General features: G+C 43.3%; 1 protein-coding gene and 1 long non-coding RNA gene across 10 annotated transcripts in view; one reads left to right on the forward strand and one right to left on the reverse strand.

The window, feature by feature from the left end:
• LOC117879427 overlaps window positions 1-18,644 on the forward strand; it is a 58,231-nt gene that overhangs the window by 34,263 nt on the left and 5,324 nt on the right. The window contains exon 2 of the long non-coding RNA XR_004646265.1: window positions 11,319-11,435. This is a non-coding gene — a long non-coding RNA (uncharacterized LOC117879427). The remainder of the gene's footprint in view (window positions 1-11,318; window positions 11,436-18,644) is intronic.
• The window catches only part of PRLR (prolactin receptor), a 341,223-nt gene that overhangs the window by 28,664 nt on the left and 293,915 nt on the right, over window positions 1-18,644 (reverse strand). For all 9 annotated transcript variants that reach the window (XM_034774608.1, XM_034774612.1, XM_034774611.1 and 6 more), the window contains 2 exons: window positions 4,416-4,534; window positions 3,490-3,622 (listed from right to left, as the gene is read on the reverse strand). In XM_034774608.1, coding sequence (XP_034630499.1) covers window positions 3,490-3,622; window positions 4,416-4,485 — 203 coding nt within the window. In that variant the 5' untranslated portion in view covers window positions 4,486-4,534. The remainder of the gene's footprint in view (window positions 1-3,489; window positions 3,623-4,415; window positions 4,535-18,644) is intronic.

Below are 18,644 nucleotides of genomic sequence, written 5' to 3' on the forward strand. Positions count from 1 at the left end.
TCTGCATCTGGTAGCTCGGGGGTGATTTAAAGGCCCCGGGGCTCTTGGCCGCAGCCAGAGCTCCGGGGCCTTTAAATCTTGATTTAAAGGCCCTGCCTCTTCTGATTGAGGCCACGCCCCTTCCAGTTGAGGCCACACCCCTGCTCAGGACTCCGACATACCGGTAAATCCTTTAACTTACTTTCACCCCTGGTTTGAAGACAGCATGTTGTCAAATATTTTCTTTAAATATTTCCACCTGAAAGTCTCATTACTTAGCATTATGATAGAGGAGAATTTTTTATTACTTTAATCAGGTCAGTTCTGCCTGCAGACAAGAAGATGCCTTGTCTAATTTTTAATGTTATAATCTCATTAAAATAAAAATGTATCAGTTCATTATACCTAACTCTCCTATTTCTTATAGGTGCTTTTGGCAATAGCATTATTTTGCATTCATTTAGTGCTAGATTGTGTGACAGACATACAGCCTGGTACAAGAGGCCATAGAAAGCTGCACCAATGCCTAGAGGAACACTGGTTGAGATGATGACCCAGGAGGCAAATCTCTCCCATAGCTGTGCCATGGGGCATATTGGTTCCCCTGTTGTGCTGCCTTGCTCCATGGACCAATGATGGGAAGGAGCAGGGCTATGGCCCTGTAACCTCCCCACCCCTATCCAGTTGGGAACCAGTTCCTGCTGCTCACAGGGAAGGATTGAGATCTGCCCTCATGCAGTAGCTGGGGAGGGTTCTTGTGTTCCCCATGGTCTTACATAAGCACAGATCAGTGTTGGGCCCTTAGTCAGTATATAATCAAAAGTGTCTTAGAGTTGTGTGTAAAAGCAAAAAAGAGCATGACCTTCATTCCATATTATAAGAGTGAATTTTAGTGCTTGTGAAAGTGGTGTAGGATTGAGAGCCCCAGAGAATGAAGCCCACTTTTTATGTGCAGATCAGGTACAACACGGGGAGCAGCAGTGAAAGCAATTACTCTCACTACTCTGTCAAACTGCCTCCATGGTCTCTCTGCAAAGACTACCAATATGTCTACCATTCAGTGACAACTGAGACGGTGGTTTCTGTGACACAGTCACTTGCCCATTACTATTATTACTGGTCAATCTCATTCCCGCACCTGTACAAGTAATTTAGGATCTTCACACAAGTATGTCCAAAGAAAGAACCCTTAAGTGGAGACCTGACAGACAGCATGAATATACTGAGCCACTGAAGCAAAATGTAAATGACAGAAATGTGAATTTAGAACATATTCTCTTTATGTAAACTAACTTCAGATTCTGTCTTTATTAATCAGAAAAAATTCTGCTTTCAGTGAAGTTACCAACATCAGTAGTGACTTGGGAGTGACTACAGCTCCTCTTGCACATAGGGAACATGCATTTGCACATCTCGTGCTTTTATTTTCACAAGCACAGATGTCTAATTCATGCTTAAAATAAACCTCACTTTTACATAGTTCTTAAATAATATCTGTTACAACCTGGACCAGTTCTGCTTTTGGAATGGACAACACTGTCTGCGTGACCGGATCCAACCCACTGAATCCCATGTGGTGCTAAGTTCTCTGGGTAGTGACTGGACACTGTTCCTAACTCTGGGTCTCAGGTGCATTCCCTGATGCAGACCCCATGTCTGACACCCTTCTTGGACAGTAGGACCCTGCAGTCCAGCTGCCTAGAACCTGGAACTGGTGCCTGAGCCCCCCCGAGTTATTTAGACATGTTCCCCTCAGAGACCACCTGGCTGTGGGAGCTCTGGTTTCAAGTTCGCCCTCTCAGGGACAATGTCAGTGCTTATTTTGTGCCAGGGCTTGCCACATCAGTTATGAAAGTACAAAAAATTCCTTGAGCCCTGGCACCTAGTTGCTTGAGCCTCAGCACCTCTTTCATTGCAAATTAAGCACTGGACAATGTGGCAGTAAAGCAAAGGAATTCTTAAACATGCACACACAGATCTATGGAAAATGAGTCCCTGGGTTTGGTACAAGTCCTTTAGAGAAGGCACTCCCACTGGCTGTGTCTTCTGTTCCTGGCAGTGAAATTACTCCCTTTGCTTAGAGAAACACCCTTTTGAAAAACAAATTCTGTCTCTCTTTGGTCAGGTGGACTAACTACAACTCTCCCAGCCATGTGCGTAGACCAGGGGAATGTCAGCACTCTCCCCACAGACAGATTTATGTGTAGAGAGTTCATTCAAAGTCAATGACACAGCTGAAGCAACCTCATTGTTTCTCCAGGATAGAGCTATTTAATGTTGATGGGTTTGTAACAGCTTTCCAAATACAGGTTCCCCGCTAATTGTCAATTTCCAGCTACCGAAAGGAACAAGCATTCATAAAACAAAAACGAAGTCCACAAATCGACATGGACATATTCCCCTTGTAGTGAGGCGGCCTGGCTCCCAGCTGCCCCAGAGAGGGACAAGCCCCTCTGGTTGCCAAAGTGGGCGGAGCCACTGGAGCCTGCGCCCGCCCACCAAAGGTCAAAGCGCAGAACCAGAAGTATAAAAGCCGCATCCCAGGGCTCAGAAGCTGCCTGGCTGCCGGAGAAACCAGACGCTGGGGGCCTAGCTCCTGCTGGGGAGACTCCTGCAGCCTGTGACTGACCCGAGGACTGGCCATACCAGTCAAGGCCTGATGGCGACCAGACCCCAGAGAAGCTGTTAACCCTACTGGAGAGAAGCGACCCAGAGGAGCTGCCAAGCCTACCGCTTGCTGAGTACCCTGAGGAGCCCATGGTCCTTGATTCCCTGGAGGACACCGACCAGATGCAGGTACTGCAAGAGGGGGAGGTAGGAAGTAGCCTGGGGGCAGCTGACCCTAGTCTGGCTGCGGCACACCCAGAGCCGATGTCAGTGTGTTGCGGCCAGGATCCCCACTGACACAGCAGCAGGCAGCCTGTTAGGGCCCCGGGCTGGGACGCAGTGGAGTGGGCGGGCCTGTGTCCCTCCTGCCACCCCACTTACGGGTGGCAGTCTCCTCCTTGCCCCAGATGCTCAGAACCAAGAGTCTGGGTTTTTGATTCCTGAACTAGTTGCTCAGCCCCTGCCTGAGGGCCTGAGCTCCAGATTGTGTATTGCCCCGCCATGACCCAGGGCCTGGGGCCTGATATTGAACTACTTGCTCAGCCCCTGCCTGGGGCCTGAGCTCTAGACTGCTTGTTTACCGCCCCGCCCTGACCCAGGGCCCGGGCTTGTTCTGGAACTATTTGCTCAGCCCCTGCCTGAGGGCCTGAGCCCTTGACTACTTCCTGTCTCACCGGGCTAGTTCCCTGACTCAGCAGACCTCAGTAGTGAGGCGGCTTGGCTCCCAGACGCCCCAGAGAGAGGCGACCCTAACAAAACCCCTCTACGCCCCTATTCTGTCACAACACCTTCGTCATCTGATAATTACCTGCAATTTAAAGACAGTTTAAAGAGCGTTTGAGGTCTGTAAATATATATGAAGCAAAGTAATAATCTACAGAATAATTATCCACAGCTTCTCACCCTTCCTTGTTGTAGAGCAGAGTGTAGTTGGTAGGAAGTCCTCCATCTGAGCCAGGCTTCCACCAGCAAGTAAAGGTTTCCATTTCTGGAGAACGACACTTCAAGACCTCAGGCTTTCCAGGAGGTGATTGCTCTGGGGAAGTGCAGAAATCAACCTAGTTAAAAAGCTTTACAAATATCATACATTACACATTTAGGTAGTACTGAAGGTGAGGTGTAAGGAGATGATAGATTCCATGGGTTGGATACAGTACACTGTGTAAAGGCAAACTTGAATGAGTGAATTACTATTACGTAGAATCCAATAGTATTTAAAAACATGTCTTATTAAAATAAAGAACACATTGGTCAATAATCTCTAAGAAAAAAGTGTATTCAAATTTGCATACATGTGCCTTCTCCTTCTAAGCTTATTTATTACTTTAGTAAAGTTCCAGGCCACTTTTTCATTAACGTTGCTATTTTCATGGTGACAAGTCCTAAGAAGAATGGAGGGGAAGGGACAGGTGTCTGTCAATACTATCTCTAAGGGTATGTCTACTCAGCAACTAGACTCCCTGGGCTCTAGGACTCTGCAAGGTGGGAGGGTCCCAGAGCTTGGGCTCCACCCCGAGCCTGGAAGTCTACACAGCAATGTGAAAGAGCTGCACAGCCCGAGCCCCATGAGCCCAAAGCAGCTGGCGTGGGCCAACCACAGGTTTTTCTTTGCTGTGTAGACATCCCTAAGTTATCACTTACTGACCCTAAAACTTTCACAAGAGTAAATCAAGCCATTTTCAAAATCTCTGTACAGGAGTTCTTAAGAGAATTGGTCATTTGAAGTTGTATAGGTTCCAATGAGGATCAGGATAGCCAGGATTTATCTTCAGAATTTTCTAAACAAACTGCTTTTGGGAAAATAATGTGCTGTATAGTTTTCTACTTACCATTCAAACACTCTATGTTCAGAAAAAGCAGCAAAATAAATCTAACTGATGATGCCAAGTTTTGCTTCATGTTGTTTACCTACTCCTCCTCCAGCGGGGAAAGTAGGATCAGAGGATAGCTGAAAAATATGACAATGTGCAACATTTAATAATAGTATTTGGCATGTGTGTGTATATCATTATGTGTTCAAAGCACTTTGCAAACTTGAACTAATTAATCCTCACCACACCTCTGTAATCCAATAAGAGTTATAGTCCCTAATTTTCCAGATAGGGAAGATGAATCACAGAAAGACTAAGTATCCTACTCAAGGTCATTCAGCCAATTGTTAGCAGCACCACAATTAGAATTCACAGCATGGTCTATTCTTGTGATTTGACCATGTGTCTATGATATTTGGTGCCTTTTTAAAGCTCCAGCTCTCAGATTCATGCAATTACATGTGAATCTCCGCTTCACTTGAAAAGTAATTAAATTGTGGTTGCAGAGAACAGCTTGAGAACATGACCCAACTGAACCCTAAAGGCTCAAAAACTGGAAGGCAAATAAAAAAAACCCATCATTATTTTTTTTTAAACTCGCATGACTTTTGAGCCAATCTCATGATTCTGAGGGGACTAACTCATGACTATTGAGCTGTTGGGTTTGGCAATACTGAATTCAGTTGTCCCTCAGTTGCCATCCACCAAATGATGCTGCCGTGTCAGTGCGTGTAACTCACTCTTTCTGTTGCACTCAATTTTGCATCTAAATGACAAGCAAGACTGTGACGTTTCACTCCATATTCTTTATGAAAATATGCTTATGATATGAATGACATAACTGAGATGTACTTTACGCAAGATGGGTCTTGTAAGATATCATTGGAAAGGTTATAATTTACTGAATGTGATTATCCAATTTGTATGCCTGTACCTTTTCTGTATCTGAAGTTAGGAATATTGACTATGTATCTGTATTTCAACTATGCTACCACTGCTAACACTTCAGGTACAACAATGGAAAAGCCAGACAGGACTGATGACCCATCAGCAAGGACAAGGGACTGTGAAAAGGCTTGGCCTTCCTGCGGACCTGCCATACTGCCACTAACTCATGGACACTGTGATACTACAGAGTCAGGTGGTCTTGGCACCTGATACTGAACATTACTGGGATTTTTTGTAACTTTCCACTGGAACGGAAGTGGGGGGTCAAGTTTGGGAAACAAAGGATTCCCACCTTATGTAAATCCTATTTAAGGGTGGGGAGGAAGGCAAATGGGACTCCTCTTCTCCATGGCCTGTCTGCCCAAGAAGAAAGACTGCTAAAGCCACCTGAAGGGAAGGTAAGGGTTGGGGGGAGTCCAGACTGAGACAGGGGTCCAGTCTGAAAAGGAAAATAACTGGAACTCTGAACCACAGAAACTTTGCAACCTGCCTAAAATAACATTTAGGGTGAGAATTTACATTTTGTAACCTGTTTCTTAAGTATATCGAGCTTAGCTTGCGTATTTTGCTTTATTTGGTCAGTAACCTGCTTTGTTCTGTCAATTATCTCTTATATTCACTTAAAATTCACCTTTTGTAGTTAATAAACTTGTTGCTTGTTTATAATATAACCCAGTTTATGTAATTTCTAACTGGGGGAGAGAGGCAAGAAGTTGTGCAGATCTCCCTCCACATTGAGGGAGGGGGAGAATTTCATGAAACCTTTGGGTTTGTCCCCCTTAAAGGAAGTGGGCACCAGAGTGTTGGGGAGAGCCCCTAAGGTTGAATCTTTCCAGAGCAGATCTCTGTCTCTCTGTGCAGCTGGATGTGGCCCTGCCTGTGTGCTTGGCTGGAAGAGGCTTGTGAGCCTAGCCCAGCAAGGCCAGGTAAAGGGAACCCAGGCTGGCAGAATAGACTGATTGAGCCGGGGAGGCTCAGTGAAACCCCTGCATAGCAGATGACACCCCAAAGGGCCCAAGCCCCTCACAAAGACAAAAGAAACAATGAAAAATATAATACAGCTTCATGGTTAATTTACCAGATGCAAATGATAGATGGGGGCTGATTCTCCTCTTGTTTACACCAGTGTATATGAGGAGCAACCTCACTAAAATCAGCAGAATTACACTGGTATAAGTAGGAGGACAACCAGCCTCATAGCTCTGAAGGAATAGTTCCTATTTGTGAAGTGCATTCATACCACTACATAGCCTCAAAACGCAGGTTACAGTGCACATAGATTGGGAATCACTGGTACTGTTAAATCTACTTGCTTAAACTGTAACTTTCTTGAGGAAACGAGAAAGAGGAACCTCAACTAAACCTCCTGTTCCTCCTGATATAATTGGTTCATAACATGAGATGTTGCTTAGAGTAGGATTTCCAGGCTCCACCTGCTGGCCAACTGTACTCCCAACTATCATCCAAAGGGAGATCGGCAATGTCTCTTCAGCTTCACCTCCCCACTTCTGCTGAGTAGATCTGGAAGGAAATTGGACTCTCATGACCCCCATCTGTGTCTCACAACAAAGGAGATGACTTGGCTTGTTGTTTGCACAGGAAATATACTTGTTGTTTAACAGATTATTCCATTTCTACTATGTAATTACTTTCCATTTCAAGAAACACGTTACAAATTACAGATATGTAAATCCTCTTAAATGCATATTTAAATTAAAAATCAGTTATAACCATAATGACTTTAGCATGTGTTTACTAGCAACGCATACTATGTACTGCCCCAAAGCAAATTTTCGTCTACATTTTCAGAAAATGTTTTAGCTGCCACCTGTAAATTTGCATGCCCAGTTTCATGCACACAACCAAATGAGCCTGCAAAATTGGGTGCATGCTGGTTTTAGTCACATAAACAGTATTTGTACACAAAAACTTATCAGCTGGGCACTAAGTTTACATATAAACACAAGTTTTGTGCATGCAGAATGAATGTATGACCAATTCTTTGGCTGCAATCAGTTGCAGGCACATATTTTGGTATACAGTTTTGGAATCAGCTGAAAACCTGCTCTAACATAATGCAGAACATCAGCTTCCTGGGAAAAGGCAATAGGTTTAGTAAACACGTTCAAAATAACAGACTATAAAAAATAACTATAACATTTATATAATACCCAAACCTAGTTAGAAGACATCACAATTAATTAATTAATATAACACTTTCTATCTGAGAATCACACAAGAACATAAGAATGGCCATATTGGGTCAGACCAATGGTCCATTTAGCCCAGAATCCTGTCTTCTGACAGTGGCCAATGCAGATGCTTCAGAGGGAATCAACAGAACATGGCAATCATTGAGTGATCCATTCCCTGTCATGCTGTCCCAGCATCTGGCAGTCAGAGGCCTAGGGAAACTCAGAGCCTGGGATTGCATCCCTGACCACATAGGCACTGACTTTTATTTTTCCCCAGGAGTGCCCCACCCTCGCTTGGCCCCGAGGCCCTGCCCCCACTCCACCCCTTCCCCCAAGGCGCCACCTTCGCTCTGCCTCTTCCCGCCCTTGCTCTGCCCTCCCCTGAGGCCCCCCTCACTCCGCCCCTCCCCCCCCAAGGCCCTGATCTCGCTCTGCCTCTTCCTGCCCACACTCCGGCCCCTGCCCACCGGCCACTCGCTGGTCTCCATCTTTCCCCAAGCCCCTCTCAAGCTGCCAAACAAACCTTTTCAAATTCAAATATATCTTTTTTGAGATGGTTGACCAGAACTGCACACAGTATTCAAGGTGTGGGTGTATCATGGATTTATATAGTGGCATTGTGATATTTATTTATCCCTTTCCTAATTGTTCGTAACATTCTGTTAGCTTGTTTGACTGCTGCTGCACATAGAACAGATGTTTTCAGAAAACTATCCACGATGATTCCAAAATCTTTTTCTTGAAGGTTAACAGATAATTTAGACCCCACCATTTTGTATGCATAATTGGGGTTATGTTTTCCAATGTGCATTACTTTGCACTTATCAGCACTGCATTTCATCTGCCATTCTGTTGCCTACTCACCCAGTTTTGTGAGATCCCCTTGTATCTTTTCATAGTCTACTTTGGATTTTACTATCTTGAGTAATTTTATATCATCTGCAGTCTTCACTTCCCTGTTTACCCCTTCTTCCAGCTCATTTATGATAAGTTGAACAGCACTGGTCCCAGTACAGATCTTTGGGGGACCCCACTATTTACCTCTCTCCATTCTGAAAACTGACCATTTATTCCTCCCTTTGTTTCCTGTCTTTTAACCAGTTACTGATCCATGAGAGGACCTTCCCTCTTATACCATGACTACCTACTTTGCTTAAGAGCCTTTGGTGAAGGACCTTGTCAAAGGCTTTCTGAAAGTCCAAGTACACTATATCCACTGGATCACGCTTGTCCACCTGTTTGTTTACCCTGTCAAAGAATCCTAATAGATTGGTGAGGCATGATTTCCTTTTACAAAAACTGTGATTCTTCTCCAACTATCTGTGTTGTTTATATGTCTAATAATTCTGTTCTTTATTATAGTTTCTACGAATTTGCCTCATGCTGAAGTTACGTTTACCAACCTGTAATTGCCAGAATCGCATCTGGAGCCTTTTTTAGAAAGCAGCATTACATTAGCTGTCCTGTAGTCATCTGGTGCAGAGTCTGATTTAAGTGATAGGTTACATACCACCATTAATAGTGCTGCAATTTCATGTCTGAGTTCCTTCAGAACACTTGGGTTAATACCATCTGGTCCTGGTGACTTATTACTGTTTAAAATTTCAATTTGTTCCAAAATGTCTTCTATCAACAGCTCAATCTGAGAGGGTTCCTCAGGTATATCACCTAAAAAAAGATTGTCTCAGGTGTGGGAATCTCTCTGTACAGTGAAGACCAATGCAAATAATTCATTTAGTTTCTCCACAATGGCCTCGTCTTTGCTGAGTGTTCCTTTAACACTTCGATCATCCAGTGACTCCAATCACTGTTTGGTTGATGTTCTTAAAATGTTTCTTGCTGTTAGTTTTTGTGTCTTTTGCTAGTTGCTCTTCACATTCTTTTTTGGCCGACCTAATTATACTTTTACACATGACTTGCCAGAGTTTATGCTCCTTTTTATTTTCCTCAGTAGATCTGCTTTGCAAACAAGTTAATGATGTCTCACAAATCCTTTTGTGCAGGTGGTTCTACCACCATTTTGCTGTTTCTCTCTCCCCTGTTGTGTGAAAAACAGGCAAACAGTAGGTGAGGCTGACTATAGTGAAGCAGAGAGACTAGTCAAGGAAGTGCTGCCAAAAACAACAGCTACAAACATAGGTGCTGACTTTTGGTTTTGCCAGAGGGTGCCCTGCCTCCATACTGGCCCTGCCCCCACTCTGCCCCTGGGGCCCTGCCCCCCTCCACCTCTTCCTGCCCTTGCTCTGCCCCTTCCCAGAGACCTGCTCCCCTGAGTGCCTACCACCTGCGGCTTCTTTCTGCCCCATTCTGCCTGAAAGGCAGTGAGGTGGAGGAGGCGGCACAGAGGAGTGAATGGCAGGGCAGCCCCGCTCAACAGCTAGCTGGTGGCTGAACAGCTGATTGATTGCCAGCCCCAGGGCTGCCAGAGCAGCAGCCCTGGCCAGCCCTCTGGGTGCGAGCACCCCTTATTTTTTCTCGGTAGGTGTTTGAGCCCCTGAGCACCCACGGAGTCGGCGTCTATGGCTACAAATCAGAGCTAAACTTGAAATCCACTTGAGAACACACTTCCATTTGAAATATTTTTACTTACCTTTGTTACAGTAAAACCTAAGGTTGATACAACTAAGAACCTTTTCCCTGATCATACTGAGGAATAGTCTCTCCACAGTTTATGAAGCCAGGATGAGCAATATATATAAATATCCATGATATGCTATAAACCTGGGGTTATCCTGCCTTCACACCCCTGTAACAGGGTTGCCACTCACCACTAGTGCGCCTCCTAGTGTCTAGGTCTGGGAAAGTAGCTCACGCTGCATCTGTGCCCCCTTCTACTGGACTACATGCTCTGCAATAATTCTCTTCTGGTAACTTGACCCTCTAACCAGGTCACCATTTAGTGTCCACCCCACGGTTACTAGTACAACAGGACCTCTACCCAAATGCCATCTTCAAACGGTGTTCAACTCCAACTCAGGCGTCAATATACTGGTGTCAACATACCAGTGGCTGGCAGGGGAACCCGGGCACACCTGCTACACTGGGTTCCAGCTCAGGAATCCTATAACCAGCAACTAAAGTATGCTCAGTCCCTGTCCCTGTATCTGTTTCCCTGGATTCCTTCTTACCCGACCTCTCCATCTTCTCTTGCCTGTTTCTGGGTTTACCGCTGGAGCTTATTCTACTTCCCATGACTACAGACTCCTTCCCCAGCAAGCCCTTTCTTTCTTTTTTCTTTTCTTTTTATGGTGAAGCAGATTTACCTGAATAGTCTATAGCTACCACCAACTATAATTCCTCAATACTCATATTCTCTTGCTCTGCCCTGTGTCTTTCAGGTAGTGTAACAACACCTTTTTAATAATGCTCCATTTCCCCGATGTCTGTACTAAATAACAATGTAATGTTTGTTACCTTAAGATGTTTGAATTCCACAGAAAGCTTTCCCCTTTCTTTATCTAAGCCCTTACATGCCCATAAAAGGTTACCAATTGTTTCTTTCACCTTACAGAGTGCACATAGTCTATCTTTGTGTCTATATGTTTGAAAAAGATTTTTGTTGAAGCCACAAACATGAGTTAATACTTTAAACAAAATTACTTCATTTTTCCTATCCAGGCCTTTAAGTATGTCATTATCCTCAAATCTAGTGCATAGTTCAAAAAAAATCTTCTTCCTCTTTTTCATTAATGCAAATTTTTTGCCATTTCTCTTTTAAATTTTTCTGTGCTAGGCTTTTGAATTCCCATTTACTCAAGAGTATTTCTATGTCAATTAGGGTTGCTGACACTCCCTTATTACAAGAGCTGTCCCTTTTTTTTCATCTCTATACAACAAGATCAGAAGTTGCTGAGTGTTGCAAAAAAGCATCAAGAAATACCCCTGGTGAATGTAGGTGAGTACTGCTTATTATTATTCAACTAATGATGGGGTGGAGGTGCTAAGAAAACAGAAGTGCAATGTTGGCAACCCTAATGTCAAGCCTTCCATTTCTTACAGCTTTTTTATGTACTTTGTCTGGCATTTAGTTCCCTGTTATCCCAATATGCTCTGGGATCCAAGCTAATGCTACATATATCCCTATCTGTACTAATTCTGTTATTAGAAATATATTGTCATTGATTAAATCACATATCCATATGAAGACACCCCTTTTTAATCATCATAAGGCCTGAGATTGAATTCAAAAAAATGATCGCAGCTGCTGGGCATATATCTCAGATCCAATTTAATACTAGCATTATTTCTACTAGTTTGGCTATCATGACAACTACATAATCAGATATTCTTTTCTATGTACTGTTTGTCAATGTTTGTATACAATATACTATCTCTACTCTTCCTGTTTTTATTTTTTTTTGGACCTTTCTGTATATATTTGACAAAATCAACACTACTTTTCATCTGTATGCTGGTACACTTCATTTTTACTTTTACGTTTATAAAAGAAATCTAAACCCACATGTAAATTTCCATTTCCATCCATAACTAATTTTCCCCTGACTAAAAGTTTTGACTTTGTTAAGCTTTTCCTCGTCTTTCAGCTCCTGCACCCACACTTTAACTTGAATGGCATGTGAAGTTCTAACACCGTGTGCTATAGTTCACCTCAAATTCCCAACAATCCTCTTATATTTGTTTGGTGCTTTGATCATTGCATTTCCCATTAACTTGGACCAGAAAGTTAGGTTCATTCACAGTGTAACTGGCATTTCACCAGAAGCTATCTGTAGCACGCATAGAGGTATTGTAATAAATGCACCGCACGCAATTCATAGTGCCTGGGCTTGTATTAAATTTACTTTTTTAAGTTCTGATTTTGATGCTGGCCAAAAAGCTTGGCAGCCATAACCAATAATTGGTCTGATTAAGGCTCTGTATACCATCAGTAGTGTTTTCTAATCCGCACCCCAATTAGTCCCAGCAAGACTTTTAAGCAGATTAACCCTTCCTGTACTTTTATCTTTAACAATAGTTTAAATGATCTTTCCAAAGTAATTTAGTATCACGTATTACCCATAAGAATTTGAACCTTTTAATTATATCTATTTGTTCTCCAGACAGATACAGTTTACATTCCTTTGTAACTTTCCTTTTTGTAAGGATCAATCCTTTGGTTTTAGCAATGGAGAACTTGAAACCCCATGCATTTCCCCAATCAGAGGTCTCTCCTAATGCTTTGTTGCTTCTCTTTTCTACCACCTCAATATTCCTGTTCCTAACCCATAGATTAAAATCATCTGTGAATAGTGACACCTACCCCAGCACTTATTTCTTTTTGGGAGATCATTTATCATAATATTTAATAAGGTTGGGCTGATAAACTTCCCTGCGTTGTACCATTTTTAATATTATATATATTTGACATAAATTTCCCAACTCCGACCTGCGTGACCCCTCTACTCAAAAATTCTCTAATCCACCCCTGTATTTCCCCCCTTATGCCTAATGCAATTACTGTGTACAATAAGCCTCCCACCATAGCATGTCATACTCCTTTTCAATATCTAGAAAAGCATAGCTATCGTGAGACCCTTGTACCTCATACTTTTTTGTATTTCAGTTTCTAATTTAACAATGTGAGTGATGGTGCATCTTCCTCTCCTAAACCACTCTGCACCTTATTGTTTTCCAAATAGACAACCAGTCCTTCACTTACAATTCTCTCCATAATTTTGCCCAGACAGGACATAAGGGCAATTGGGTCTATAGGCATCCACTTCTGTGGATAGTTTGCCTGGCTTTCATATTTGAATTACTACTGGGTGCCTCTACCCAACCAGTATCACTCCCTTTCCCCCTATAGTGTTGTATAATTCCAAGAGAACCCTCAAACTGCTGTCAAAGAGATATTTACACATTATGGGGATGTATTCTCATTCATCTCAATAGTGTTCTCAAATTGCCACATACAAAACCATTAATTTAGTATAATATCTTCATGTTTACCCCAACTGCATAATAGATCACAACTCTCTTCAATGAATTGTCCTTTAATTTGGCGAAAATATGCACTTTGATTTTCACCGATCAGAAAGTTTCTGCTAAAACTTCTGCTTTCTCATTATCAGAACTTCTAACCGTCATCAGTTCCAATAAAACCTGGGACATAGCTACTCTTAGGGCACGTCTTCACTACCCGCCCGGATCGGCGGGTAGAAATCGATCTTTCAGGGATCGATTTATCGCATCTCATCTAGACGTGATAAATCGATCCCTGAATCGACGCACGTACTCCACCTCATCAGGAGGAGTAAGCGGCGTCGACAGGGCCAGTGATACCATTTAGGCCAACTAGGTGGTTGTCTAAAGCGCCAAGATTTGGGGGAGCCAAAAAGCGGTGCCCCCATTTTTTTGTTTTTGTTTTTACAGCGGCCGCTGTGCTGGGAGGGAGAGGGAGTCTGAGCCGCCGGCTGGCAGCGCAGGGGTTCCCCTGGGTCAGCACGCCGCTGGCAGCCCAGGGAAACCCCTGGGTCAGAGCTGCTGCACGGATTCCCGAGCCGGGGGGTGGGGGGGTGCCTCAGCTTGGGGGGGGGGGGCGTCCCCACACCTCCCAGGGGGGGGGGGGGGGGGCTGCCGCGGGGGGGGGGGTGGGGGTCGGGGGGGGGGGGGGGGGGGGGGGGGGGGGGGGGGGGGGGGGGGGGGGGGGGGGGCGCAAGGTGGAAGTTTCGCCTAGGGCATGAAACTTCCTTGCGCTGGCCCTGGGCGTCGATGGGGGAGCTGCGGTGGTCGATTTGCCGCCGTCCTCACAGTGGGGTAAGTCAAATAGGATACATCGACTTCAGCCACGCTATTCGCGTAGCTGAAGTTTGCGTATCTTACATCGACACTCCCCCCCGCCAGTGTAGACCAGCCCTTAGTCTGAATTCCATTCATTCTTCTAATTTGCCTGTGTATTTCGGATGTCTTGGTATCTTTATTCATCCAACCACAGTATTTCCTCCAACTCTCTTTGATTTTTTTATTTTTTGTGTGCTATTGCCTTACTTCTTTTATACTTCATTAGGTCTTCACTATTCATTGTATTTTTCACTTTTTATAGGCTTTGTTCTCTTCTTTAACTGTCATTTTGCACTCTTCATTCCACCATCGAAGTGAGTTTTTATTTTTGGGGTACTTCAATATCCTAGCTATGGATACAATAGTTGCTGCTATTAATTCCTTTATTACATTATCATTGAAATTCTCTATGTCAGCACTCACACAATGATTATTCACAAAGTCAGCACATTCACTTGCAAATAGCTCCCCATTAGCTTTCTTAAAATTCCAGGTGGGTAATTTCCCATGACCTTCAACCTTACTTTGCCCTTGAAAGTAATAAGTATAGGGAAATGATCATTCCCCATTTGCATTTACTTGCAATATCTTACTTACAGGTCTAACCAGGAAAAACTACCATCAGCTGCATTAAATCTGGTTGGGGTGCCATCATTTAAAACCACTAGATTGTTTTCATCAACAAACTTTTCTAAGCATGCGCCATTTTTATCAGTTTTCTTACTTCCCTGCAATTTATTATGACTATTTAAGTCACTGCATATAATACATGGTCTTTTAGCATTCCTCACTTTTTCTTATAGCTCTTAACTTTCTAATTTCCCTTGCGGGTTATAGATACTATAAATCTTTAAAGAAATACTTCTCTTCTTCATTGGGATCTAGGCTTGCTTCTTCGTTCTCCACTGCTGTGTAGTTTAATCTTTCCCTAAAGAAAGTACAAACACCTCCTCCTCTTCCTAGTTTTTAGTCTTGCCTAAAGGCAATATCCCTGGAATTTTAAAAGCAAGCTTTTCAACTCACCATGTTTTCTGGATTCTTATCATATTTGATTTAGTTTTCATTTCCAGGATATTTTCTTTCAGTTCTTGAGCATGTGCTATCAGACTGTGTGCAGTCCAACAAAAGATTGAGATCCCCATGCTAGTCATATTTCACCATTAACCTCATTCAAAATTCCATGAATATGGTCCATTGACAGATTGCTAACATACAAGTATTTTCCCACTGCCCTTGCTATAATTCATTGTTTTCTCATTTTTTCAATTTGTGATGTACAATTTATCATGTCTATCATAAATGTAATATACCTTTATTTTTTCATTATGAGTATATAATTGCTTATTCTTTCTGCAGTGTTTATTATATTCTTTATAGAATGAGTCTGTGCCTACAGTTCCCCTTTTCATGTGCTGATTGCCTCTTCCTTCTCCTCTTGATTTGAGAGTCTCCTCAATGCTTTCACATTAGATATGTTATTAACCATTTTTGTCTTCTGTCTCTAGCTTTTCTTGTCACAATACATCCTCTCTATGCTGGACTGTGATTACCATCACAGTTACGACATTTGACCTCTGTCCCTTCTATACAATTTTCAGAGGAATGCTCGCTCCCACATATCATTTCCCCTTTACAAACAGTTGCTACAGCTCCACACCACTGGCACTTATAACACCTTAGGACAGGAGGCGGCAAACTTTCAGAAGTGATGTGCCGAGTCTTCATTTATTCACTCTAATTTAAGGTTTCGTGTGCCAGTTAATACATTTTAAAATTTTTAGAAGGTCTCTTTCTATAAGTTTATAATAAATAACTAAACTATTGTTTGTAAAGTAAAGATGGTTTTAAAAATGTTTAAGAAGCTTCATTTAAAATTAAATTAAAATGCAGAGCCCCCCGGACCGGTAGCCAGGACCTGGGCAGTGTGAGTGCCACTGAAAATCAGCTCGCGTGCTGCCTTTGGCACATGTGCCATAGGTTGCCTACCCCTGCCTTAGGGGCAGGGCCGGCTCTAGGCACCAGCAAAACAAGCTGGTGCTTGGGGCGGCACATTTTTAGGGGCGGCATGGCCGGCGCCAGAATACCGCTCCTAAAAATGAGCACCAGCCGCCCTAGCTCACCTCCACTGCCGCCGCTCGTGGGCCGCTGCTCCCCCTCCCTCCCAGGCTCTCAAACCTGGGAGGGAGGGGGAGATCCTGAGCGGCTGCGGCACGTGGAACAGCTGATTCGCGTGCTGCTGCTCACCCTCCCTCCCAGGCTTGAGAGCCTGGGAGGAGGAGGCAGGGCTGGGGATTTGGGCAAGGGGCCGGGGGTGGGGTAAGAAAAAAATGGGGGGTGAGGGGCGGCCAAAATTGTTTCTGCTAGGGGCGGCAAAAATCCTAGAGCCAGCCCTGCTTAGGGGAAGGAATATGTGCTAACTACTGATGCTAAACAATCTGTTCCACCTTGCATTTAGCTGTGACACTCAAAGTGCTTTTTTCAGACAGAAGAGGAGCTCTGTGTGGCTCAAAAGCTCGTCTTTCTTACCAACAGAAGTTGGTCCAATAAAATATATTATCTCACCCACCTTGTCTCCCTAAGATCCTGGGACTGACACGACTACAACTACATTGCATACATTTGACTTTCCCCAGCATTTTAGTTTTTAGCAGTTTATCAGCTTGCTCTTTGTTTTTACAGTCGACTGAAAGATCACCAACTCACAGCCTCCTGGCTCTTACAATATCCCCTGTTGTTTTTTTAAAAATCCAGTCAGATACTTTCACAGAGTTAATATCACATAGTTTTATTTCTTTGGCTAGGGATCTTACAATTATACATTTTGGTTTATTTTCTTCCTCAGCTTTACCTTTTTGCTGATATCATCATAACCAATCTTTTCTCTCTCCCTAACCCCCCATTTGGTATACATTCTCCCTCACTAATAGACTCTTCTTCAGTTTTCAGAGTGAATTCATTTGGGGTCAGAAAATCCTCCATCTACCTCTAGCCCTATCATACACCCCATTTGTACTGGTGTCCTGGACTGGTGGAAATCTCTTCCTTATAGACATCTATACAGCTGATTCTCTTGCGTTATTTAAATTTACAGTTAACAGGGCACATTTTTAAAGAAAGATGGGAATCCATGTGCACTCACATTTGTGGGGTCAGTTACCACTGCAAGGACACCAGGGAATTACACGTACAAGTTGGCAGTTAGGTATCTAACTAACAATTTGCACATGGAATTACTCTAGTTTTGTGGAACTGGAATAACCATGTGTGCAGGTGCTAGTGCACCTGGACCTGTGCCACTAGACCTCTACCTTCAAAACATTTGTCACCAAATGTTTTCGCCAAATTATTTTTATAGTTAATTTTTGGACAATACCTTGATTCTATATATTGTTTCTCCCACAACTGACAACTCTTTGCCTCTTACATCCCTGGCATAACTAAGCAGGGCTGCTCAGAATCTGGCCCTAAAAAAAAAAAACTTTCAAAGAAAAAAAAAAAAAGGGTAGAACAAGACGCAGGTTCTGCTTCATAGTTCAGTCATTCCACATTTCATAGCTTCCCAACCCCATCCTCCCATTTATTTGGATGCTGCCAATTGTTTATCTTGTCATCTCCAAACTTTCCATCTCTTCTGCCAAAATCCCTCTCTCAGACTTTGATTAGTGCAGCCTCCACCACTGGCATGCCTCAACAGTTACCTCAACCCCCTGCCTTAATCCCTCAAATGTGTGGTGCAAAACTCATCTGCCTTTCCCAATACTAAGATCAAATTCAGCCCTTCCTTAAATCCCTTCACTGGCTCAATATTACCTCATTAATCAAATTCAACACTCCTTGTGTTTACCTTCCAGGCCCCCTACAGCTTAGAACCCTCTTTCCTCAGTTCTCATCTACTTTCACTCCCTCTTCTCCTACACTGCTCAGAATGTCCCCTGAAAGTACTTTTTTCTATCTCCGTGCCTTCTTTCACAGTCCTTTCATGCTCACCTATTACCTGCCCATTCCTGACTCCATCCTCTCCTCCTCTGAGACCCTTGTGGTTAAGGGACTGAATTAGCACTCAGAAGATTTGGGTTCAGTTCCCAACTATGCTGCAGACTTACTGTGTAACCTTAAGAAGTCACATAGGTTGAGATTTTCAGAGTAGTCTAAAAGCTTTACCACATTCCTTATTAGAATGAATGGTGGCTAAATCTCTAAATTCCTCAGACTGCTTTGAAAAATCTTAACCTTCATCTCGCTATGCTTCAGTTCCACAACTATAAAAGAGAGATGATGATTCTTTCTACTAACCTTTCTCTGTCTTGTCTATTTAGACCATAAG

The sequence above is a fragment of the Trachemys scripta genome, chromosome 6 (genome assembly GCF_013100865.1).
Source record: "Trachemys scripta elegans isolate TJP31775 chromosome 6, CAS_Tse_1.0, whole genome shotgun sequence".
Classification (NCBI taxonomy): Eukaryota; Metazoa; Chordata; order Testudines; family Emydidae; genus Trachemys; species Trachemys scripta.